The sequence below is a fragment of the Eubalaena glacialis genome, chromosome 7 (genome assembly GCF_028564815.1).
Source record: "Eubalaena glacialis isolate mEubGla1 chromosome 7, mEubGla1.1.hap2.+ XY, whole genome shotgun sequence".
In the NCBI taxonomy this organism is placed as follows: domain Eukaryota; kingdom Metazoa; phylum Chordata; class Mammalia; order Artiodactyla; family Balaenidae; genus Eubalaena; species Eubalaena glacialis.
Window position 1 is genome coordinate 32,983,048 of NC_083722.1, and position 21,097 is coordinate 33,004,144.

The 21,097-nt window shown below is 38.2% G+C and overlaps 1 protein-coding gene and 1 pseudogene across 1 annotated transcript in view; one reads left to right on the top strand and one right to left on the bottom strand.

Moving 5' to 3' along the window:
• Window positions 1–21,097, bottom strand: part of BICRAL (BICRA like chromatin remodeling complex associated protein) — an 81,140-nt gene that overhangs the window by 30,651 nt on the left and 29,392 nt on the right. Inside the window, exons 2-4 of the mRNA XM_061196207.1 lie at window positions 2,496–2,541; window positions 2,036–2,084; window positions 1,879–1,947 (exon numbers count right to left, since the gene is read on the bottom strand). Of these exons, the coding sequence (XP_061052190.1) occupies window positions 1,879–1,947; window positions 2,036–2,084; window positions 2,496–2,536 (159 nt within the window). The 5' untranslated portion in view covers window positions 2,537–2,541. The remainder of the gene's footprint in view (window positions 1–1,878; window positions 1,948–2,035; window positions 2,085–2,495; window positions 2,542–21,097) is intronic.
• On the top strand, window positions 17,986–18,546 carry LOC133095702 (mitochondrial inner membrane protease subunit 1-like; annotated as a pseudogene).

Here is a 21,097-nt window from a genome sequence, read left to right on the forward strand (position 1 = left end):
ATGCGCAGCAAAGAAGACCCAACGCAGCCAAAAGTAATAAATAAATAAAACTTAAAAAAAAAAAAGAAAACAGTCCAGGGAATTCCTTGGGGGTCCAGTGGTTAGAACTTGGCGCTTTAGCTGCCAGGGCCTAGGTTCAATCCCTGGTTGGGGAACTAAGATCCACAAGCTGCATGGCGCAGCCAAAAAAAAAAAAAAAAAAAAAAAAAAAGAATGAATAGTCCAACTTTCAAAACTATAGAGATTCTCAGCCCTAGGCTAATAAGGTGTGTTGGGGGCTAGAAGATGGGAAGACCCAGGTAGAAAAGCCAAGACTAGTTCACTTGACACCCAATCAACGGTTGAAATGAGACTAATGTGGCCTCAGTTAGGTGGACACCACCTTAGGACTTGAACAGTCATTTGAAAGGAAGTGGGAAAAAGCAACTGAAAGCAAGGAGGTTTGTTTGCTTTTGCAGAGAAATATCAAGGCAACAGTGGATTATCTCCTGAGTGGTGGTACACAGTTTAATGTTTTTACAATGCACAAATTAATAGACCATAGGTTTAAAATTCCATATTTTTAAAAGCTTTTAAAATGTTTTACTGACATGATGCAACTCAGGTTTACAATAAATACACCCTGAATGAAGCAGCCTGTAGAGTTAGAATTAATACTTACGTGGAAGTGGGAGAGCTGGTAAGTAAAAATCATTAGTGTTGGGAAACAGGCTCAATATCTATTTTATGGGTTTAATGGCATCACATGCAGTTATTGCCCACTCAAAATGAATTTCAGAATTGCTACTGATTCATAAGCTTTACAGGAAATCAGTGTTGTGACTTTAAAGCCACCCCTAGCATGTGGAGGAGTCTTGCATGTTATGATCTGACATACTTTACACACACTCAAATACTTTAAAGAATTGTGCATTCCCAAGGACTTTCTGAATACTATTCCATTTTATGGATGAAGAAAATAAAGACCCTGATGAGGACGATAAGTTGACATTAACTGAGCACTGTACCAACTGATTTCCATGGACTAGTCCATTCATCTTAACCACCCTATGAGGTAGATTTATCATTCTCCTGGATTCACAAATAAGGAAACTGAGTCTTAGAGATTTAGTGATAGATGCAAAGTTATAAAGCTAGTAAGTGGCAGAGCAAGGATTCAAACTTGGGTGGTCGGACTCTGGACTACCATCCATGGTAGAACAAAGCAGTTGAAAAGATTAAAGTAACATAGGCTTAAACACAGCAATCCGGATATAGTTTCCAGGCAGACTTCTTGTCTAGATGTTCCTAGAGCTTAAGAATCTGCGCCCTGGAATCTGGTGGCCTGGGTTCGATTCCTAGCTTGCGACTCCTGGCTGTGTAACACTGGGTAAATACCAACCTTTAGTTCTCTCATCTTTAAATATGGATAATAATAGAACCTACTTCACGGAATTATTGTAAGGGTTAACGAGGTTAATATATGTTAAGCTCTTAGTGCCAAGAACATACTGAGCGCTCAATAGGTGTCAGCTACTATGATCTTTCTCCTTGTTTAAGATGAAAATGATTAGAAAGTAACCACAATACAGAATGATTTTTTTTAAAGCTTATGTAACAACATTCAAAAGACCCTAATATAAGTTTCTCAGGCTATAACGTTTCTGAGGCATTTTAGAAAGAAAGTTGAAAGCTTAGGAAAATGGCAAAGTAAAAATCTTAATAGACTAAGTTAAAAGTAGAAAATGTCAACAAAATTCAATAGATTTTCCTCTTGTGTCAATTACAAAAGACAAAGTAGGGATTCCCACCATGATACAAAGGCAATTAAAGCTTCAATTCACTAGGCATCAATGAGACAGAAACATCTGATCATTGCATTCAGTTTCCAATACTCACACTAGAGTTGGCGAAAATTGAATTTGAATTGGCTGCAGAATATCCTGCATTAGTCAAGTCCTCATTGCTCTGCAAAAGTACAAATTCAAAAAAGTGATCACTTTGACTCTAAAGAAGAAACAAAATGTATGCCTATGATGGTCTGAGTATTACTTACCGATTTATTACTAGGTCCATGTAGAAAATAGTTCAATGCCTGTGGGTCTCTAGAAAACAACAGCCAAAAAGAGAAAACAGCAAATAAATACATTACTTATATTTAGGGTTCATTTTTACAGGGGAAAAAGAAAATGATGTATTAGTTTGAGTAAAATCCTCTCCCTGTTTTAAAACTATTAGTAGTTTTTTGTTGGTTTTGTTTTGTTTCATTTTGATGTTCCATTTCCTATTATCACTCATTTCTGCCTCCTTATTTTTTTATAAAATAAATTTAATAAAGGATTACCTAATTATGACCCCTATGTTAATCCATGTCACTTTGTCTCCCTACTATATCTATGATGATTATTTAATCTTTATTTTAAAAACCCACTTGGTTTTAATATGCTTATTAGGTTGTTTTAGTACAGCAAACCTCACACATTTGATTTACCCTCATTTTGGAATGAGCATCTTACCCAATAAGATCAAGGAGACACGAGTCATCATCATCATCCATGACAACTATAAAGAAAAGGAATAAGAAAGCACTGTTTCAGCAAAGCAGATTAAAGCCAGTAGCATCAATGCAACACAAAAATATACCTTATACTTTCCTAGACAAATAATTAATTCATGTGAGTTTTCCCTCTAATTGCTTATTATGAATGTGATTTTTAAATTTTTGTGGTCATTCAAGAGATGAAGTGTTCAATTTAAATTGTTTTTATTGAACACAAATCCTTAACTTACAAGTCAAAAAGCAATCTAGACAAATCAAGGATAGTTGGCAGCAACCACTCACACACAGATTCCTCAAAGGGGCGGTAAACCATGAACAGTAACTTCCTCAAAATGTACACAGTGAACAAGAGGAGAAATCGTATTTTTGTTTTAGAAAAAAATCTCATGCATACAGAGGTCTTTGAATTTTGTGACTGGATATTTCCAAACCTGGTGAGCAATCTGGATTTCTAGCCATATTTTGGCCGTCTTTAGGAAAACAGAATAGTCAGTTGTCCCTACTTTTTGAGACAGAAAAGGCACCATCGCCCCAGACAGTACTGCGACGGGCTCTGCCCTGAAGGTCCCAAGTTCCTCCCTCTGCAGCAGTAACGCCAACTGTTCAGTTCCAAACAATCTGCATCCCAACACTGGAATCTTTAAAGTAGAAACCCTCAACCCCAAATTCACCCCAGCTCCAAGCCCAAATCTCCCTCTCTCCCCAGCCATCGATAGCATCCAGCTTAACCAGCACAATCACTGTGCTCTGGCTGAAACAATAACAACTGTATAAATTCCAAGAGCAGTTCTCCCCCTTTCTTTCTCCTCCCTCCCCCGAGATCCAGGAAACTTACACTAGTGATCCGACACCTGGCAACACTGCTTCGCACCCATTTCGAGCCATGCGTGGAATAATTTACATCACGGAATGCCAAGGCCAAGAGTTCTGGAGCCGTTGGAAAGGGCAGTTGTGAACGGCAGTTGGACAGAGGAATGAAATCCTGAAGAGATGCCCAGAAGAGGGACACGCCCGAAGAAGGCAGAGGCAGAGTTTCTACTAAGCTTTTTTTCTCGGTTAAAACTGCCATCTCCTCTCCACTTCCCCTCAGCTTCCCATCCTATCAGTCACAAGGCCAAACAAATATAAAATGTACTCCTGCCACATGGAAGGAAACTTGCTCTCCTCAGGAAGGGTCTGGAAGGGGTAAGTATCCCCCCATGTGGGACCTTCCCGTTGATGGGAGAATTGGTTCAGCTGCTGAATGATCCAGACGATTACAATCCATTTGAGTGGATCATCAGTGGAGAGGAGAGATGATGGGTGAGACAGGAGGAGGTCAGAGTGGGGAAATCTTATCAAAAGGTAACATCTATGGCCAAAACTGTGAAAGGCACAGCAGGCTAAGTGAAATCTGCATCTAGCACTCAGATGTCCAGGTGCTCAGGGGCATGCTAGGACGACTCTACTAATACGACTTTTGAGGAGTGAAAAGGGACAGGAAAGAGAAACAGGAAAACTATCATTAAGTAGATATGTAGAAATCAGTGTGAAGATCTTCCCTTAAATCATGATATTTAATATGTAGAACTGCACTAGCTGTTGCTCATTACCATATCCTGGGCTTGTCTCCCAGACATCACAATCACATGGACTAAATTAGCCAAATATGACGTATAATTAAGCCTATAAAGTGGATATTATTTCTTTACTTCAACATGACCATTTAAATGGAGCTCCACTGTATCCTTTGTAAATTTATTTTTTTTACGTGTCTAACAGTCTCTGGAACAAACTAATTAATAAAAACGTACGTGAAAAATAGCTTACACCAAAGCAGAACACTTTCATGCCTCTCCCAGCTTCCCTCACTACTTTACACCTGTACCCAGCTCCTCCAGTGGATGAGATGCCCAAGGGTTAACACGCACTGAGAGAGGAAGGCAGCACCAGTCACTCCTCCGAGGTGTCACTGCCACTGGGACTTTCAAGCACAGAGAACATTTGTTACCCCAAAGTTCAAAGTGACAAGCTACTCCTTGAGTAGCCCAAATAAAAGAACAATTTTATAATATTGGATGAAATTAAAAGCCATTGCACATCACCCCCAGCAAACCAAGCAGGCCGCTCAAACGCTTGACGAAACGCTCCTTGGGGACATCCGCCCTACTCAGGGGCATCAGTCCTAACAGACAGACCTCCTCCTCCAGGCCCTCTTGGGTAGAACTCTACGAGCCTTTATAGTCAGGGGTACCCCGAGAATTCTACTTTTTAAAGGGCCGCACTCTTTTCTGACTATAAACAGTTTCAAATTAGAAGAGATTACTCTTATCCCTACATGCTCAGCTCTACATGGTGCCAAAACACAGTCATATTACAGCCCGAGCCAGTAGTCCTTTCCCAGGAGGACACACGGCCCACCAAAGCAAATCTACCAAAGTAAAACTGTAGAAATTGACTATGATTCTAAAGTGGGAAGACAACCTGAGGATCAGAAACTGACTCAAAAGTGAAGAGCTTAGTTTTTTTTGAAAACATTCTCCCATTACTTCTGGACTCTCGTTGAGGCTCTTTTCTCATTAAAGTAACAACCCTGGATTCACTAGATGGGCCTCTGGCCACACGTGAAACCTATAAGGCTGTATGAAAGACAAGTCCCCTCTCTAAGGGGTTAAAAACTACTTCTTGGTTCAGCACATTTGAGCAAGACACATCCCCTAAGTAATAGCAGTTTACAGCAGTAGAATTTGTCAGGGAGAGAAGGGGATTGCAGTTCTTACAGAATCCTCATAGGCACCCCAAGAGATCAGAAATCACTGCCCCAGACACCTGACTACCACTCTCAGAAAGTTAAAGCTAATATTTAAAATTGCTCTTACTATTCTTAGTCAAGAGGCACTATGAAAGTGACATTTCAAATCAGTGGGGGAAAGATGTTAGCCTTCTAGAGAAAAGAAGGTGGATCCATACCTCACATCTTACACAAAAATAAATTCCAGGTGGATCTAAGAGTTAAATGGGAGGGAGGAAGAGAGCTTAAAGTACTAGAATAACATATGGGAGAATTTTGTTTTTATAATCTTGGAATAAGGAAAGGCTAAGTATGTCACAAGACGCAGAAGTCATAAAAGAAGATTGCCAAATTTGATGACAAAACATTTTAAAATTCTGCATGATAAAAGAAAAAAAAACATGAATAAAGTCAAAGACTAAAAAACCCCCAAAAAACATACGTCAGGAAAATACTTTCAATTCATATCACAAACAGCTTTTCTCCTTAATACATAACGAACTCCTATTTTTAAAAAGTCAGCTACCCTGCAGAAAATCAAAGGGTATGAAAAATCAGTTCATAAAAAAAGGAAAGACAAGTAGCTCCTAAACATGTAAAAGTAATCACCCTCACTTAGAATAAGAGAAATGAAATTAAAGTTACAATGAGTTACTATTATTTGTCAGATTGGCAAAGATAAAAAAGTTTGGTTAAGGACTATGCTAGTCAGGAAATGGGAAATAGGGACTTTTATACGCTGGTAGTGAGAGTGTAAACTCATGTAACCTCTGGAGAGGGCAATTTAGCAGTCGCTTTCAAAGTTTTAAGTGCACAAATCATTTCACCTAGCAAATATTTCCAGGTACTCGTCCCGCAGATATTCTTGCACACGTGTGAAATGATATGTGTATAAGAATATCCAGTGCAGCATGATTGGTTTTAGCAAAAGACTGTAAAAACCTCGATGTCAGGGGTACGGGATTTCTTCTTAAGGTGATGGAAATGTTGTGTAATTAAACCACTGAATTGTACACTTTAAAGGGTGCATTTTATGGTATTTAAATTCTATTTAAAGCATTTTTAAAAACTCTATGTCCATAATGAAAGAGGTGTGTACCTTTCTTGTTCCTTTGATCATATATCTTTCTAAGTCAGTCTTTATTCCTTTCTTGTTCCTTCGATCATATATCTTTCTAAGTCAGTCTGTATAAATATGCCTCATTTTTCTTTGTATTTTTGAATTTTATTTTTTTATTTTTTATACTGAAGGTTTTTATTAGTTATCTGTTTTATACATATTAGTGTATACATGTCAATCCAAATCTCCCAATTCATCCCACCACCACCCTACACCCCCGCCACTTTCCCCCCTTGGTGTCCATACGTTTGTTCTCTACACCTGTGTCTCTATTTCTGCCCTGCAAACCAGTTCATCTGTACCATTTTTCTAGGTTCCACATATATGCATTAATATACAATATTTGTTTTTCTCTTTCTGACTTACTTCACTCTGTATGACAGTCTCTAGATCCATCCACGTCTCTACAAATGACCCAATTTCATTCCTTTTTATGGTTGAGTAATATTCCATTGTATATATGTACCACATCTTCTTTATCCATTTGTCTGTCGAGGGGCATTTCGGTTGCTTCCATGACCTGGCTATTGTAAATAGTGCTGCAATGAACACTGGGGTGCATGTGTCCTTTTGAATTATGGTTTTCTCTGGGTATATGCCCAGTAGTGGGATTGCTGGATCATATGGTAATTCTATTTTTAGTTTTTTCTCGTTTTTTTTTTTTTTTTTTTTATGTTAAAGAGACGGGGTCTCGCTATGTTGCCCAGGCTGGAGTGCAGTGGCTATTCACAGGCGCGATCCCACTACTGATCAGCACGGGAGTTTTGACCTACTCCGTTTCCGACCTGGGCCGGTTCACCCCTCCTTAGGCAACCTGGTGGTCCCCCGCTCCCGGGAGGTCACCATATTGATGCCGAACTTAGTGCGGACACCCGATCGGCATAGCGCACTACAGCCCAGAACTCCTGGGCTCAAGCGATCCTCCTGCCTCAGCCTCCCGAGTAGCTGGGACTACAGGCGCGCGCCACTGCGCCCAGCTATTTTTAGTTTTTTAAGGAACCTCCATACTGTTCTCCATAGTGGCTGTATCAATTTACATTCCCACCAACAGTGCAAGAGGGTTCCCTTTTCTCCACACCCTCTCCAACATTTGTTGTTTGTACATTTTCTGATGATGCCCATTCTAACTGGTGTGAGGTGATACTTCATTGTAGTTTTGATTTGCATTTCTCTAATAATTAGTGATGTTGAGCAGCTTTTCATGTGCTTTTTGGCCATCTGTATGTATTCTTTGGAGAAATGTCTATTTAGTTCTTCTGCCCATTTTTGGATTGGGTTGTTTGTTTCTTTAATATTGAGCTGCATGAGCTGTTTATATATTTTGGAGATTAATCCTTTGTCCATTGATTCGTTTGCAAATATTTTCTCCCATTCTGAGGGTTGTCTTTTTGTCTTGTTTATGGTTTCCTTTGCTGTGCAAAAGCTTTGAAGTTTCATTAGGTCCCATTTGTTTATTTTTGTTTTTATTTCCATTACTCTAGGAGGTGGATCAAAAAAGATCTTGCTGTGATTTATGTCAAAGAGTGTTCTTCCTATGTTTTCCTCTAAGAGTTTTATAGTGTCTGGTCTTACATTTAGGTCTCGAATCCATTCTGAGTTTATTTTTGTGTATGGTGTTAGGGAGTGTTCTAATTTCATTCTTTTACATGTAGCTATCCAGTTTTCCCAGCACCACTTATTGAAGAGACTGTCTTTTCTCAATTGTATATCCTTGGGTCCTTTGTCATAGATTAGTTGACCATAGGTGTGTGGGTTTATCTCTGGGCTTTCCATCTTGTTCCATTGATCTATGTTTCTGTTTTTGTGCCAGTACCATATTGTCTTGATTACTGTAGCTTTGTAGTATAGTCTGAAGTCAGGGAGTCTGATTCCTCCAGCTCCGTTTTTTTCCCTCAAGACTGCTTTGGCTATTCGGGGTCTTTTGTGTCTCCATACAAATTTTAAGATTTTTTGTTCTAGTTCCGTAAAACATGCCATTGGTAGTTTGATAGGGATTGCATTGAATCTGTAGATTGCTTTGGGTAGTACAGTCATTTTCATAATATTGATTCTTCCAATCCAAGAACATGGTATATCTCTCCCTCTGTTGGTATCATCTTTAATTTCTTTCATCAGTGTCTTATAGTTTTCTGCATACAGGTCTTTTGTTTCCCTAGGTAGGTTTATTCCTAGGTATTTTATTCTTTTTGTTGCAATGGTAAATGGGAGTGTTTCCTTAATTTCTCTTTCAGATTTTTCATCATTAGTGTAAAGGAATGCAAGAGATTTCTGTGCATTAATTTTGTATCCTGCAACTTTACCAAATTCATTGATTAGCTCTAGTAGTTTTCTGGTGGCATTTTTAGGATTCTCTATGTATAGTATCATGTCATCTGCAAACAGTGACAGTTTTACTTGTTCTTTTCCAATTTGTATTCCTTTTATTTCTTTTTCTTCTCTGATTGCCGTGGCTAGGACTTCCAAAACTATGTTGAATAATAGCGGTGAGAGTGGACATCCTTGTCTCGTTCCTGATCTTAGAGGAAATGCTTTCAGTTTTTCACCATTGAGAATGATGTTTGCTGTGGGTTTGTCGTATATGGCCTTTATTATGTTGAGGTAGGTTCCCTCTATGCCCACTTTCTGGAGAGTTTTTATCATAAATGGGTGTTGAATTTTGTCAAAAGCTTTTTCTGCATCTATTGAGATGATCATATGGTTTTTATTCTTTAGTTTGTTAATATGGAGTATCACATTGATTGATTTGCGTATATTGAAGAATCCTTGCATCCCTGGGATAAATCCCACTTGATCATGGTGTATGATCCTTTTAATGTGTTGTTGGATTCTGTTTGCTAGTATTTTGTTGAGGATTTTTGCATCTATATTCATCAGTGATATTGGTCTGTAATTTTCTTTTTTTGTAGTATCTTTGTCTGGTTTTGGTATCAGGGTGATGGTGGCCTCATAGAATGAGTTTGGGAGTGTTCCTTCCTCTGCAATTTTTGGGAAGAGTTTGAGAAGGATGGGTGTTAGCTCTTCTATAAATGTTTGATAGAATTCACCTGTGAAGCCGTCTGGTCCTGGACTTTTGTTTGTTGGAAGATTTTTAATCACAGTTTCAATTTCATTACTTGTGATTGGTCTGTTCATATTTTCTATTTCTTCCTTGTTCAGTCTTGGAAGGTTATACCTTTCTAAGAATTTGTCCATTTCTTCCAGGTTGTCCATTTTATTGGCATAGAGTTGCTTGTAGTAGTCTCTTAGGATGCTTTGTATTTCTACAATGTCTGTTGTAACTCCTCCTTTTTCATTTCTAATTTTATTGATTTGAGTCCTCTCCCTCTTTTTCTTGATGAGTCTGGCTAATGGTTTATCAATTTTGTTTATCTTCTCAAAGAACCAGCTTTTAGTTTTATTGATCTTTGCTATTGTTTTCTTTGTTTCTATTTCATTTATTTCTGCTCTGATCTTTATGATTTCTTTCCTTCTGCTAACTTTGGGTTTTGTTTGTTCTTCTTTCTCTAGTTTGTTTAGGTATAAGGTTAGATTGTTTACTTGAGATTTTTCTTGTTTCTTGAGGTAGGCTTGTATAGCTATAAACTTCTCTCTTAGAACTGCTTTTGCTGCATCTCATAGGTTTTGGATTGTCATGTTTTCACTGTCATTTGTCTCTAGGTATTTTTTGATTTCCTCTTTGATTTCTTCAGTGATCTCTTGGTTATTTAGTAATGTATTGTTTAGCCTCCATGTGTTTGTGTTTTTTACATTTTCTTCCCTGTAATTCATTTCTAATCTCATAGCGTTGTGGTCAGAAAAGATGCTTGATATGATTTCAATTTTCTTAAATTTACTGAGGCTTGATTTGTGACCCAAGATGTGATCTATCCTGGAGAATGTTCTGTGCGCACTTGAGAAGAAAGTGTAATCTTCTGTTTTTGGATGGAATGTCTTATAAATATCAATTAAATCTAACTGGTCTATTGTGTCATTTAAAGCTTGTGTTTCCTTATTAATTTTCTGTCTGGATAATCTGTCCATTGGTGTAAGTGAGGTATTAAATTCCCCCGCTATAATGGTGTTACTGTCAATTTCCTCTTTTATAGTTGTTAGCAGTTGCCTTATGTATTGAGGTGCTCCTATGTTGGGTGCGTATATATTTATAATTGTTATATCTTCTTCTTGGATTGATCCCTTGATCATTATGTAGTGTCCTTCCTTGTCTCTTGTAACATTCTTTATTTTAAAGTCTATTTTATCTGATATGAGTATTGCTACTCCAGCTTTCTTTTGATTTCCATTTGCATGGAATATCTCTTTCCATCCCCTCACTTTCAGTCTGTATGTGTCCCTAGGTCTGAAGTGGGTCTCTTGTAGACAGCGTATATATGGGTCTTGTTTTTGTATCCATTCAGCAAGCCTGTGTCTTTTGGTTGGAGCATTTAATCCATTCACGTTTAAGGTAATTATTGATATATATGTTCCTATGACCATTTTCTTAATTGTTATGGGTTTGTTTTTGTAGGTCCTTTTCTTCTCTTGTGTTTCCCACTTAGAGAAGTTACTTTAGCATTTGTTGTAGAGCTGGTTTGGTGGTGCTGAATTCTCTCAGCTTTTGCTTGTCTGTAAAGCTTTTAATTTCTCCGTCAAATCTGAATGAGATCCTTGCCAGGCAGAGTAATCTTGGTTGTAAGTTCTTCCCTTTCATCACTTTAAATATATCGTGCCACTCCCTTCTGGCTTGTAGAGTTTCTGCTGAGAAATCAGCTGTTAACCTTATGGGAGTTCCCTTGTATGTTATTTGTCGTTTTTCCCTTGTTGCTTTGAATAATTTTTCTTTGTCTTCAATTTTTGTCAATTTGATTACTATGTGTCTCAGCATGTTTCTCCTTGGGTTTATCCTGCCTGGGACTCTCTGCACTTCCTGGACTTGGGTGGCTATTTCCTTTCCCATGTTAGGGAAGTCTTCGACTATAATCTCTTCAAATATTTTCTTGGGTCCTTTCTCTCTCTCTTCTCCTTCTGGGACCCCTATAATGCGAATGTTGTTGTGTTTAATGTTGTCCCAGAGGTCTCTTAGGCTGTCTTCATTTCTTTTCATTCTTTTTTCTTTATTCTGTTCTGTGGCAGTGAATTCCACCATTCTGTCTTCCACGTCACCTATCCGTTGTTCTGCCTCAGTTATTCTGCTATTGATTCCTTCTAGTGTATTTTTCATTTCAGTTATTGTATTGTTCATCTCTGTTTGTTTGTTCTTTAATTCTTCTAGGTGTTTGTTCTTTAATTCTTCTAGGTCTTTGTTAAACATTTATTGCATCTTCTCGATCTTTGCCTCCATTCTTTTTCTGAGGTCCTGCATCATCTTCACTGTCATTATTCTGAATTCTTTTTCTGGAAGGTTGCCTACCTCCACTTCACTTAGTTGTTTTTCTGGGGTTTTATCTTTTTCCTTCATCTGGTACATAGTCCTCTGCCTTTTCATTTTGTCTATCTTTCTGTGAACGTGGTTTTCGTTCCACAGGCTGCAGAATTGTCTGTCTCATTATTTTTAATGGCTGTGTAATAGTCCAGTGTGGATGAATCATGATATATGCTCCCAAGTGCTGGGTGGAGGGAGAATATATACATGTGTTTGTAAATATTCAGACCCTGAAATGAGGCACAAATAACCAGCAACACCAGCTGCTTCTGTGAGGGAATCTGGGTGGCTGGAAACACAGAGGAAGGTATACACTTCACTTATATGTCCTTTTGTACCTCTTGAATGTTATGCCACATGCACGTAAGGCCTATTTTTAAAAATAAATACAACTAATATGGGAATTTCCTGGCAGTCCAGTGGTTAGGATTCTGGGTTTTCACTGCCTGGGGCCCGGGGTTTGATTCCTGGTTGGGGAACTAAGGTCCTGCAAGCCACACAGTGCCCCTGACACCAAATACAATTAATAAAACAAAGAGGATGGGGGAGACCCATGAAACACAAGAATCTCAAGTCAGTCTCACTCTAGGTAAGCATACCAGAGATCAAATACCTGGAAAATTTTCAAGCAGCCTAGTGGTCTCAAGAATAATCTACATCAGCTATCTGTAAGAAATATCTTCCAGACAGTTTGATTTTCATTAAGATCACAGAAAGATTTTAAAGACCTCTAAGACAGAGATAAAAAGGAAGATGACAGGCTATTTAAAATTTTTTTCATACAGTGGGAAAAGTCTCAGCTCTCATATCAAGAAATGTAGTGGTTTCAAGAACAGCTATTTCAGGAAAGCTAGCTAAGCAAATCAATTCTACCGATTTAAGATATTATAACCTAGCAGCAGTAGAAGAAAACTTTTAAAGTCATAACACAGGATTTCAAATACTTCACAAAATGAAATTTTGTATGTGACTGCTATAACAAATGATTCTCTTCTCTTCCTTATATGCCTCTCTGTTCTTTTTCTTCTTCCAAAAACATTACATAGTGAAAATGACTAGGAAGCTAAAACTTTAAAAGACCACCAAGAGTCAATATAATAGGCTATCTTACCAACATACAAAAAATTACTGACATTTGCTTTATTTGCATTAATTTGGTATAGCATCAGTATATGCCATAATTTCCCAATCATTTACAAACAAATTTTCCTCTAAAAGGTGCTGAGGCTAGCAGAGGGATCATTGGGAAACTTTATTTAAGCAATCATGAGCTATGGAATGGTTGCAGTGTTCTCATGTGATCTGTGCCTGAGCTACTAAAGGTATAACGAGCTGTAGTCACTTTTATTTTTACCCACATATTTACCAGTTCCAGTGCTGTTCATTCCTTTGAGTAAATCCAATTTTCATCTGGTATCATTTTCCCCCTTCTGAAGGATTTCTTTTTTTAAAAAAATTTATTTATTTAATTTATCTATTTTTGGCTGGGTTGGGTCTTCGTTGCTGTGTGCAGGCTTTCTCTAGTTGCGGCAAGCGGGGGCTACCCTTCGTTGTGGTGCACAGGCTTCTCACTGCGGTAGCTTCTCTTTGCTGCAGAGCACGGGCTCTAGGCATGCAGGCTTCAGTAGTTGTGGCATGCGGGCTCAGTAGTTGTGGCTCGCAGGCTCTAGAGCACAGGTTCAGTAGTTGTGGTGCATGGGTTTAGCTGCTCCACGGCATGTGGGATCTTCCCAGACCAGGGCTCAAACCCGTGTCCCCTGCATTGGCAGGCGGATTCTTAACCACTGTACCACGAGGGAAGCCCCTGGAGGATTTCTTTTAATATTTTTGTAGTACAGATCTGGTGATGAATTCTTTCAGTTTTCGTATGTCTTTAAAAAAAGTGTTTATTCTGCCTTCATTTTTGAAATGTATTTCACTGGACATATAGTTCTAGATTGAGTTTTTTTCTTCTCTTTTGGATCTTTAAAGATATTGTTACACTGTTTCTTGCTTGCATTGTTTCCAAATAGAATTCTGCTGTCATTCTTACTTTTGTCCTTTTGTACATGATAGGTCTCCCCTCCCCACCCCACCCCCACTCCAATGCTTTAAAGATTTTTCTCTTTATCACTGGTTTTAAGCAATCTGATTCTGATATGCCTTGGCATCATTTTCTTCATGCTTCTTGTGCTTGGGGTTCATTAAACTTCTAGGATCTGTAGGTTTATAGTTTTCCTCCAATTTAGAACAATTTCAGCCATTCCTTCATATATTTTGTGTCCCTACCCCTCCTTCAGGGACTCCAATTACCTACGATTATGCTGCCTGAAGTGGTTCCACAGCTCACTGGTGCTCTTTTTAAAAAAAATTTTTAAGTGTCCTTTTATCTCTCTGGCTTTCATTTAGGATAGTTTCTATTGCTATGTCTTCAAGCACACTAATTTTTTCTTCTGCAGTGTCTAATCTGCTTGTTAATCCCATCCAATGTATTTTTTATTTTCAAACATTGTAGTTTTCATTTCTAGAAGTTGGGGTTTTTAATATCTTCCATTTCTTTATTTAATATGTTCAATCTTTCCTCTACCTTCTTGAAATTATGCAGAATAGTGACAGCTTTTTAATGTCCTTCTCTACTAATTCTATCATTTATATAATTTCTGGGTCTTTTTCTACCGATTGATTTTTTTTCCTCTCATAGTGGGTGGTATTTTTCTCTTTCTTTGTATGCCTGGTACTTTTTTATTGGATTCCAGACATTGCTAATTTTACATTATTGAGTACTGGATATTTTTGTATTCCTATAGATATTTTTGAACTTTGTCTAGGACACAATTAAGTTACTTGTAAATGGTTTGATTCTCTTGAGGTCTGCTTTTAAGCTTTGTCAGTCTTTAGTCTAGGGCTAATTTTGCCCTATAGTGAGGCAATACCCTTCTGAGTACTTCACTTGATGTCCCATGAATTACAAGGATTTTTGCAGTCTTGCAGGTGGGAACACAAACTCTTCTCTGCCCTGTGTGAGCTCCAAGTGTTATTTCCTCTAATCCTTTTGGTTGATTCTTTCCCAGGACTTGGGTAGTTTCCCCACACACATGTACCGATCAGGTACCAGCTGAAGACTCAAGGGAGACTCTCTGCAGCTCTCCAGGGTTTTATCTCCATGTAGCTCTCTCCTCTGGTGCTCTGCCCAGTGAGTTTTAGCCATTTTTACCCCCCAGCTGCATCAGCTCAACTCAGGAAGATTACCAGACTCCATCTGGGATCCCCTTCCCTGCGCTATGGCCTGAAAACTCCACAGACAGAAGCTGGGGCAGTTACAGGGCTTACCTTATCTGTTTTCTATTTCTCATGAATCCCTGTGCTGCCTGATATTCAATGTCTAAAAACCATTGTTTAATACATTTTATCTAATTTTTAACTGTTTTATGCAGGAAGGTCAATCCAGTCCCTGTTATTGCATCTTGGTCCTATAGCGATTTTTAAGGTTTTGGAAGAAATCACTTTAGGAGGTAAGAACAGCTTATATGAGTTCATTAGCATGAATTATAGAATCAGAACATCCTCAAAGGAGGAAAGGAGAAAGGGAGGACAGTAAATTGTAGTTTTATCCCCTGCCTCCTTCTGTTTTCTACCCTGAAGAATAGCTTAGAGAATGGGGAAAGCTGCTTCTTTAATTACTACCTTTAATGAACTTGTTCAGTGGGTGAAAAGAATAAGCATTTAACCAACATTTAGCACCCACTATGTGCCAGGTCCTCTGTTAAGGAGTGGGAATATCAAATGAGTATGACATAAAATGCAATAATAAATGTAAATACCCTTAACATTTTTGTAGGACTGTAAAAGCAAGGCCAAGAAGTAAATTATTATGTTTAAGCAAACAATATTCTGGTAAGTGTCATGATCAAAAAGTTACACCATAAAACAGTCACTTACCCAGGGCAAGTAACTGTTTATGTCACCTAGGATATAAAGTATTCTCATCTTATTCCTTTTACTATATTGTCATTGTTATGGACTGTTAAATTTTATTTTTATTATTTTTTGGCTGCACCATGCAGCACACAGAATCTTAGTTCACCAACCAGGGATCGAACTTGTGCCCCCTGCAGTGCAAGCACACAGTCTTAACCACTGGGCCACCAGGGAAGTCCCTGGACTGTTAAATTTTGTAATTGCAAGGCTGTGTCAAACTTCCTGGCACAGTTCCTGATTGTAAGGAACTCCCTTTCTTTTGGAAGAGAGATGCAACAATTCATCACAACGCAAGGTAAGAAGTGCTAGGGTTTTTGGTGGGGGTTCCCAAGCTTTTTCAGGTGAAGTCACTGGTCATTTTTTTGTGTGAAATAATATGACATTTTACTAGGAGAAAACACTACTATATTTTCACAATTATGCCCATTTGTAATAAAAAGAAGCTGTCAAACTCAACACGATGGGCTCTGAGTTTTTCCTTTGTTATTCAACCAAGACCTTCATTCTTTTTGTAACTAGCTAGAGCATACTAACAGCAAGGAAGAAAGGTGGATAAAACTAAGAAACATTATTAGGAGAAAAACTTAGGAATCAAAAAAAAAATTCCAGGCCTTAAAGCTGCTTTAATTCCAACTTGGAATGAGGTGGAATAGAAATAAACCTAATATATTAAGCAATCCAGCTGGCTAAACAATGCACTATAACATGGGGGGAACGAGTGACCAACCTTGGGGGGTCAGGGAGAAGTCTGGCAAGGCTTTACAGGGGCTGGGGACACGTACAGGTCAGGGCAGGGAGGACACTGAATTTGGAAAGGGCTTGTTCTGGATACTGACATTGACTAGGCTTGTGATTACTGACAAATTCCAATCTCTCAGGGCCTGTTTTCTCATCTTTAAATGAAATTAATAGCCACATCAGTGATATAAAAACTTTGATCCCTGGGGACCTAGGATTCTCCGAGGGGTCCAGGAGCTGTCTTGGAGGCCTAAAGGTTGGTGGTAGAGGCACTGTAATGCTCCACTTCTCCCCTTTAACTCAGTGATAGAACTCTTAACTGGGAGAAAAAAGTTTGAAAATCATTTAACTTATCCAACTCCAGAACACAGTGATTTGTTGTGTGCTGTAAAGGAATGACCTTTAATGGTGGTCAAACTGAAAATGGAAACACAAGGATCCACAGAAAGCAAGACATTCATGATTATTTTAGCAAGCAAGAGAATAGTGATAAATATTGTTTGATAAATATATCAAACTTCTTTAAGATAAATTCCAACATAGTGATAATGATCTTAAGTTTACTGACTATAGAACCATTAATCATACACAGATCGGTATTTCTCAAACTGGGATCTGCAGAAGTAATCTTGGGTGGTCTGAGTTCTCAAGTTGGAGAAACATCAACAGATTTTAAAACCAGCCAGAAATACACATGCTGAAAATTTTCAGGGCTGATAAAATTTCTGCTTAACATGTTTGCTAAAAGCCTCTCAAAATCTTGAGATCTAATGGGAATCTACTGACAGAAGACCTGTGTATGCGTTGTCTGACTGATGCAAAGATGGTCCTGGGGAAAACATTTCCAGGTCTCTCTTTAACCTCCTTTAATCTCAACTGCCAATGCTGTGCCAGGCTGGGTAGAGTAGGTCTAAACAAAGGATGGCATCAAAAGAGACTGTGGGTTGGGTCTCAAAAGTCTTTGAGGTGGTTCAAGAGATACCAAACTCTGCAAGTAACAAAGCCCTGCAGCATGGGAGGATGCTCTTAACTGCCTACTCTCTCCCATTGCACAGCTAGTGGTGGTGAAGAACTCTGGGTATTAAGTTATGGCTCAAGTATAGTGGACTAAAAGACTGACTTCAAATCTAAATGTTACTAACAGACTACCTTCTAGAAGCTTACAGTAAAAAACATATTACAGTGCTACCATCAAAAGCAGGAATCTTGTCACATTCATCTTCATATCCCCAGCAAATAGCACATAAACAGGTATAATAAATACTGAATAAATATCCAGGGTTTAGATGTAGGGCAGCTGTGGAGAAAGAGCCACCTGAGTGCTGGGCAAGAGCCTACCAGGGTTCTTTGGGGCTAGAGGAATCTTGAAACCATGGATCACCTATATATGTTTTGAGACATGCTTTAGATGTTTTTTTCTGGAAGCCCTGCAACTACCCGAAAAATTGAATGTATTGTTGAAAAGACATATGGCCAATGGTGGCAGAGTCTACATAGAACCATGCTTCGTGGTGTTCTGGGAAAAACCTTTCGGCTTTTTGGTTATACTATTCAGTCTGGCTGTATAACTCGTTGTGTTTTTGAATACTTCGGTGGTGGTGTCATGTGTTCTGAACCATCAATAGAGCCTAAAATTCAAAATTCAGATATCGTCTTTGCAGAAAATTTTAGTCGACATTTTTATGGTATCCAAAGAGGTGACATTGTGATTGCAAAAAGCACGAGTGATCCAAAATCAAATATTTGTAAAAGAGTAACTGGTTTGGAAGGAGACAAAATTCTTATCAATAGTCCATCAGGTTTATTTAAAAGCCACAGTTATGTGCCAACGGGTCATGTTTGGTTAGAAGGTGATAATCTATAGAATTCTACAGATTCCAGGTACTGTGGACCTGTTCCATATGGACTAATAAGAGGACGTATCTTCTTTAAGACTTGGACTCAATGATTTTGGATTTCTACATGACAGTCCTAATGGCCACAGATTTTCTGATGATTGGCAAGCATTTATTCTTTTGATTTGATTATTGTCTTCTGTTCAAGTGAATTTATTATTGTCACTAAAACCATATACTTGCTAATAAACTATTTGCTATTCAAAATAAATAAATAAATAAATGTGGGGCAGCTGCATTTTATGCAAATATTGTGTTCCCAAAGGCCTTGCCTTTAAAACTCACATATTTCTAGTTTAATCCTGAAAAATAAATTTATAATTTCCCAAAGTCCATCAGCATTGAAAATTTGCAATTACATTCTGTTAAAAAATTTTTTAAGGTGTAACAGTGAAACTTGGGTTATATTTTTAAAAATAACTCATATCTTTTAGAGATCCCATATTGAAATAGGTATGAATGAAGTAATACGATATCTGGGATTTGCTTCAAAATAATATGGACTGGGGAATTCCCTGGTGGGCCAGTGTTAGGACTCCACGCTTTCACTGCCAAGGGCACGGGTTCGATCCCTGGTTGGGGAACTAAGATTCTGCAAGCTGCGTGACACGGCAAATAAATAAATAAAATAAAATATAATAATAAAATTAAAATATAATAATATAATAATATAAAATAAAATATAATAAAATAAAATATAGTATAATAATATAATATAATAATATAATTATAATATAATAAAAATTATGTAACAATATAATAAAATATAATAATAATATAATAATATGGACTGGACTTAGTTATTAAAAACATGGAAATCTGTCTCCCCTGCCCCTTCCAGAGATTCTGATTCACCAGGAATCTGGGGTTACTATGGGGTTTTCTCCCTGACCCCCTGAGGCTGGTCACTCTTTTCCCCCCCCATGTTACAGCACACACTTGGGCACATTTCAGGCAAACTGGGGAAACTGTCCCCAACTGCAGGCAGATGGGACCTGCAAACAAGGGCCTCTGGTCAGCTCAGAGACCCAAATCTAGGCTGCCAGCTTTCCAAACTCAGGGGAAGGGTAGCTTCTTGGTAATCTGACTAAAGGAAATGCTGTAGGTGAAACCTTATTTGAGGATTCATCACTCTCAACCACCTTCAGTACCAGTCCCTTTCCACTACTTCCCCTCAAATAATTTATTTCTCCCTTCCCCTCTTTACTGTATTTACTCATATTTACATTAGGATGTCAGCTCCACCAGGGCAGAGCTTTGTCTGTTCACCGATGAACCTCAGAATAGTGCCTGGCACGTCACAGGAGCTCAATGAACATGCCCGCCAGTTTTATTGAGATATAATTGACAAATAAGATTGTGTAAGTTTAAGGTGTACAATCTGATGATTTGATATATATCTATATTGTGAAATGATTACGACAAACACATCCATCACCTCATATAGTTAATTTTTTTTTTTTGGTGTAGTGAGTACATTTAAAATCTACTCTCTCAAGAAATTCCAGGTATACAATATAGTATTGGTAACTATAGTCACCATGTTATACATTAGATCCCCAGAACTTATTCATCTTATAACTGAAAGTTTGTACCCCTTGACCAACATCTCCCCATTTCCCCCACCCCCTGGTCCCTGGCAACCACCAATCTACTCTGCTTCTACAAGTTCAACTTTTTTAGATTCCACATATAAATGAGATCATACAGTGTTTGTTTATCTTTGTCCAACTTATTTCACTTAGCTTATGTTTCATCCATTTAGTCACAAATAGCAGGATTTCCTTCTTTTTTATGGTTGAATACTATTCCACTGTATGTATGTGTATATCCAACTATCCATATATTTCTATTTATATATAACAATTTCTTTATCCATTCATCCAACAACAGACATTTAGGTTGTTTCCATATCTTGGCTATTGTGAATAATGCTGCAATGAATATGAGGGTGCAGATATCTCTTCAAGATAGTGATTTCATTTCCTTCAAATATACATATAGAAGTGGGGTTACTGGATCATATGGTAGCTCTATTTTTAATTTTTTGAGGACCCTCCATACTGTTTTCCATAGTGGCTGCATCAATTTACATTCCAACCAACAGTGCACAAGGGTTCCCTTTTGTCCATATCCTTGCCAACACTCGTCATCTCTTGTCTTTTTGATGATAGCCATTCTAACAGGTGCGAGGTGGTATCTCACTGTGGTCAATGAACATTTTTTGAAATGAACTTATCACCCTTTCCAATATGTTGGTCACACGATGGCAAGACCTGCAACAGGATCAGGCATACCAGGGAAAGTGTGCTTATTCCCTTTTTCTTGAAACTTACTTCAGTTTTCCAAGAAAGCATGCTTACTTTGGACACCAGGTTATTCCTATGGGAGAGCAATCTAAAGTGGAAAACAAAGAATTATATTTAAACCTAGAACACACAGTGGGGCTAAAGTTACTTCCCACTATTCCCCTGCACACTATTCTAGCCAAACTGCCACTCTCCTAGCCCCCAAACACAATGCACACTTTGCCAGCATCTGCCCTGGTTCAGGTGACAATATTCTTATCTGAAATGCTCTTCTTTCTCTTCTACATCTACTGAAATTCCATCCGTTATTCAAAACTTAGTTTGAATCTACCTCTCTGAGTCTTTCTCTGACAACCCTGGGCTGTCTTTTG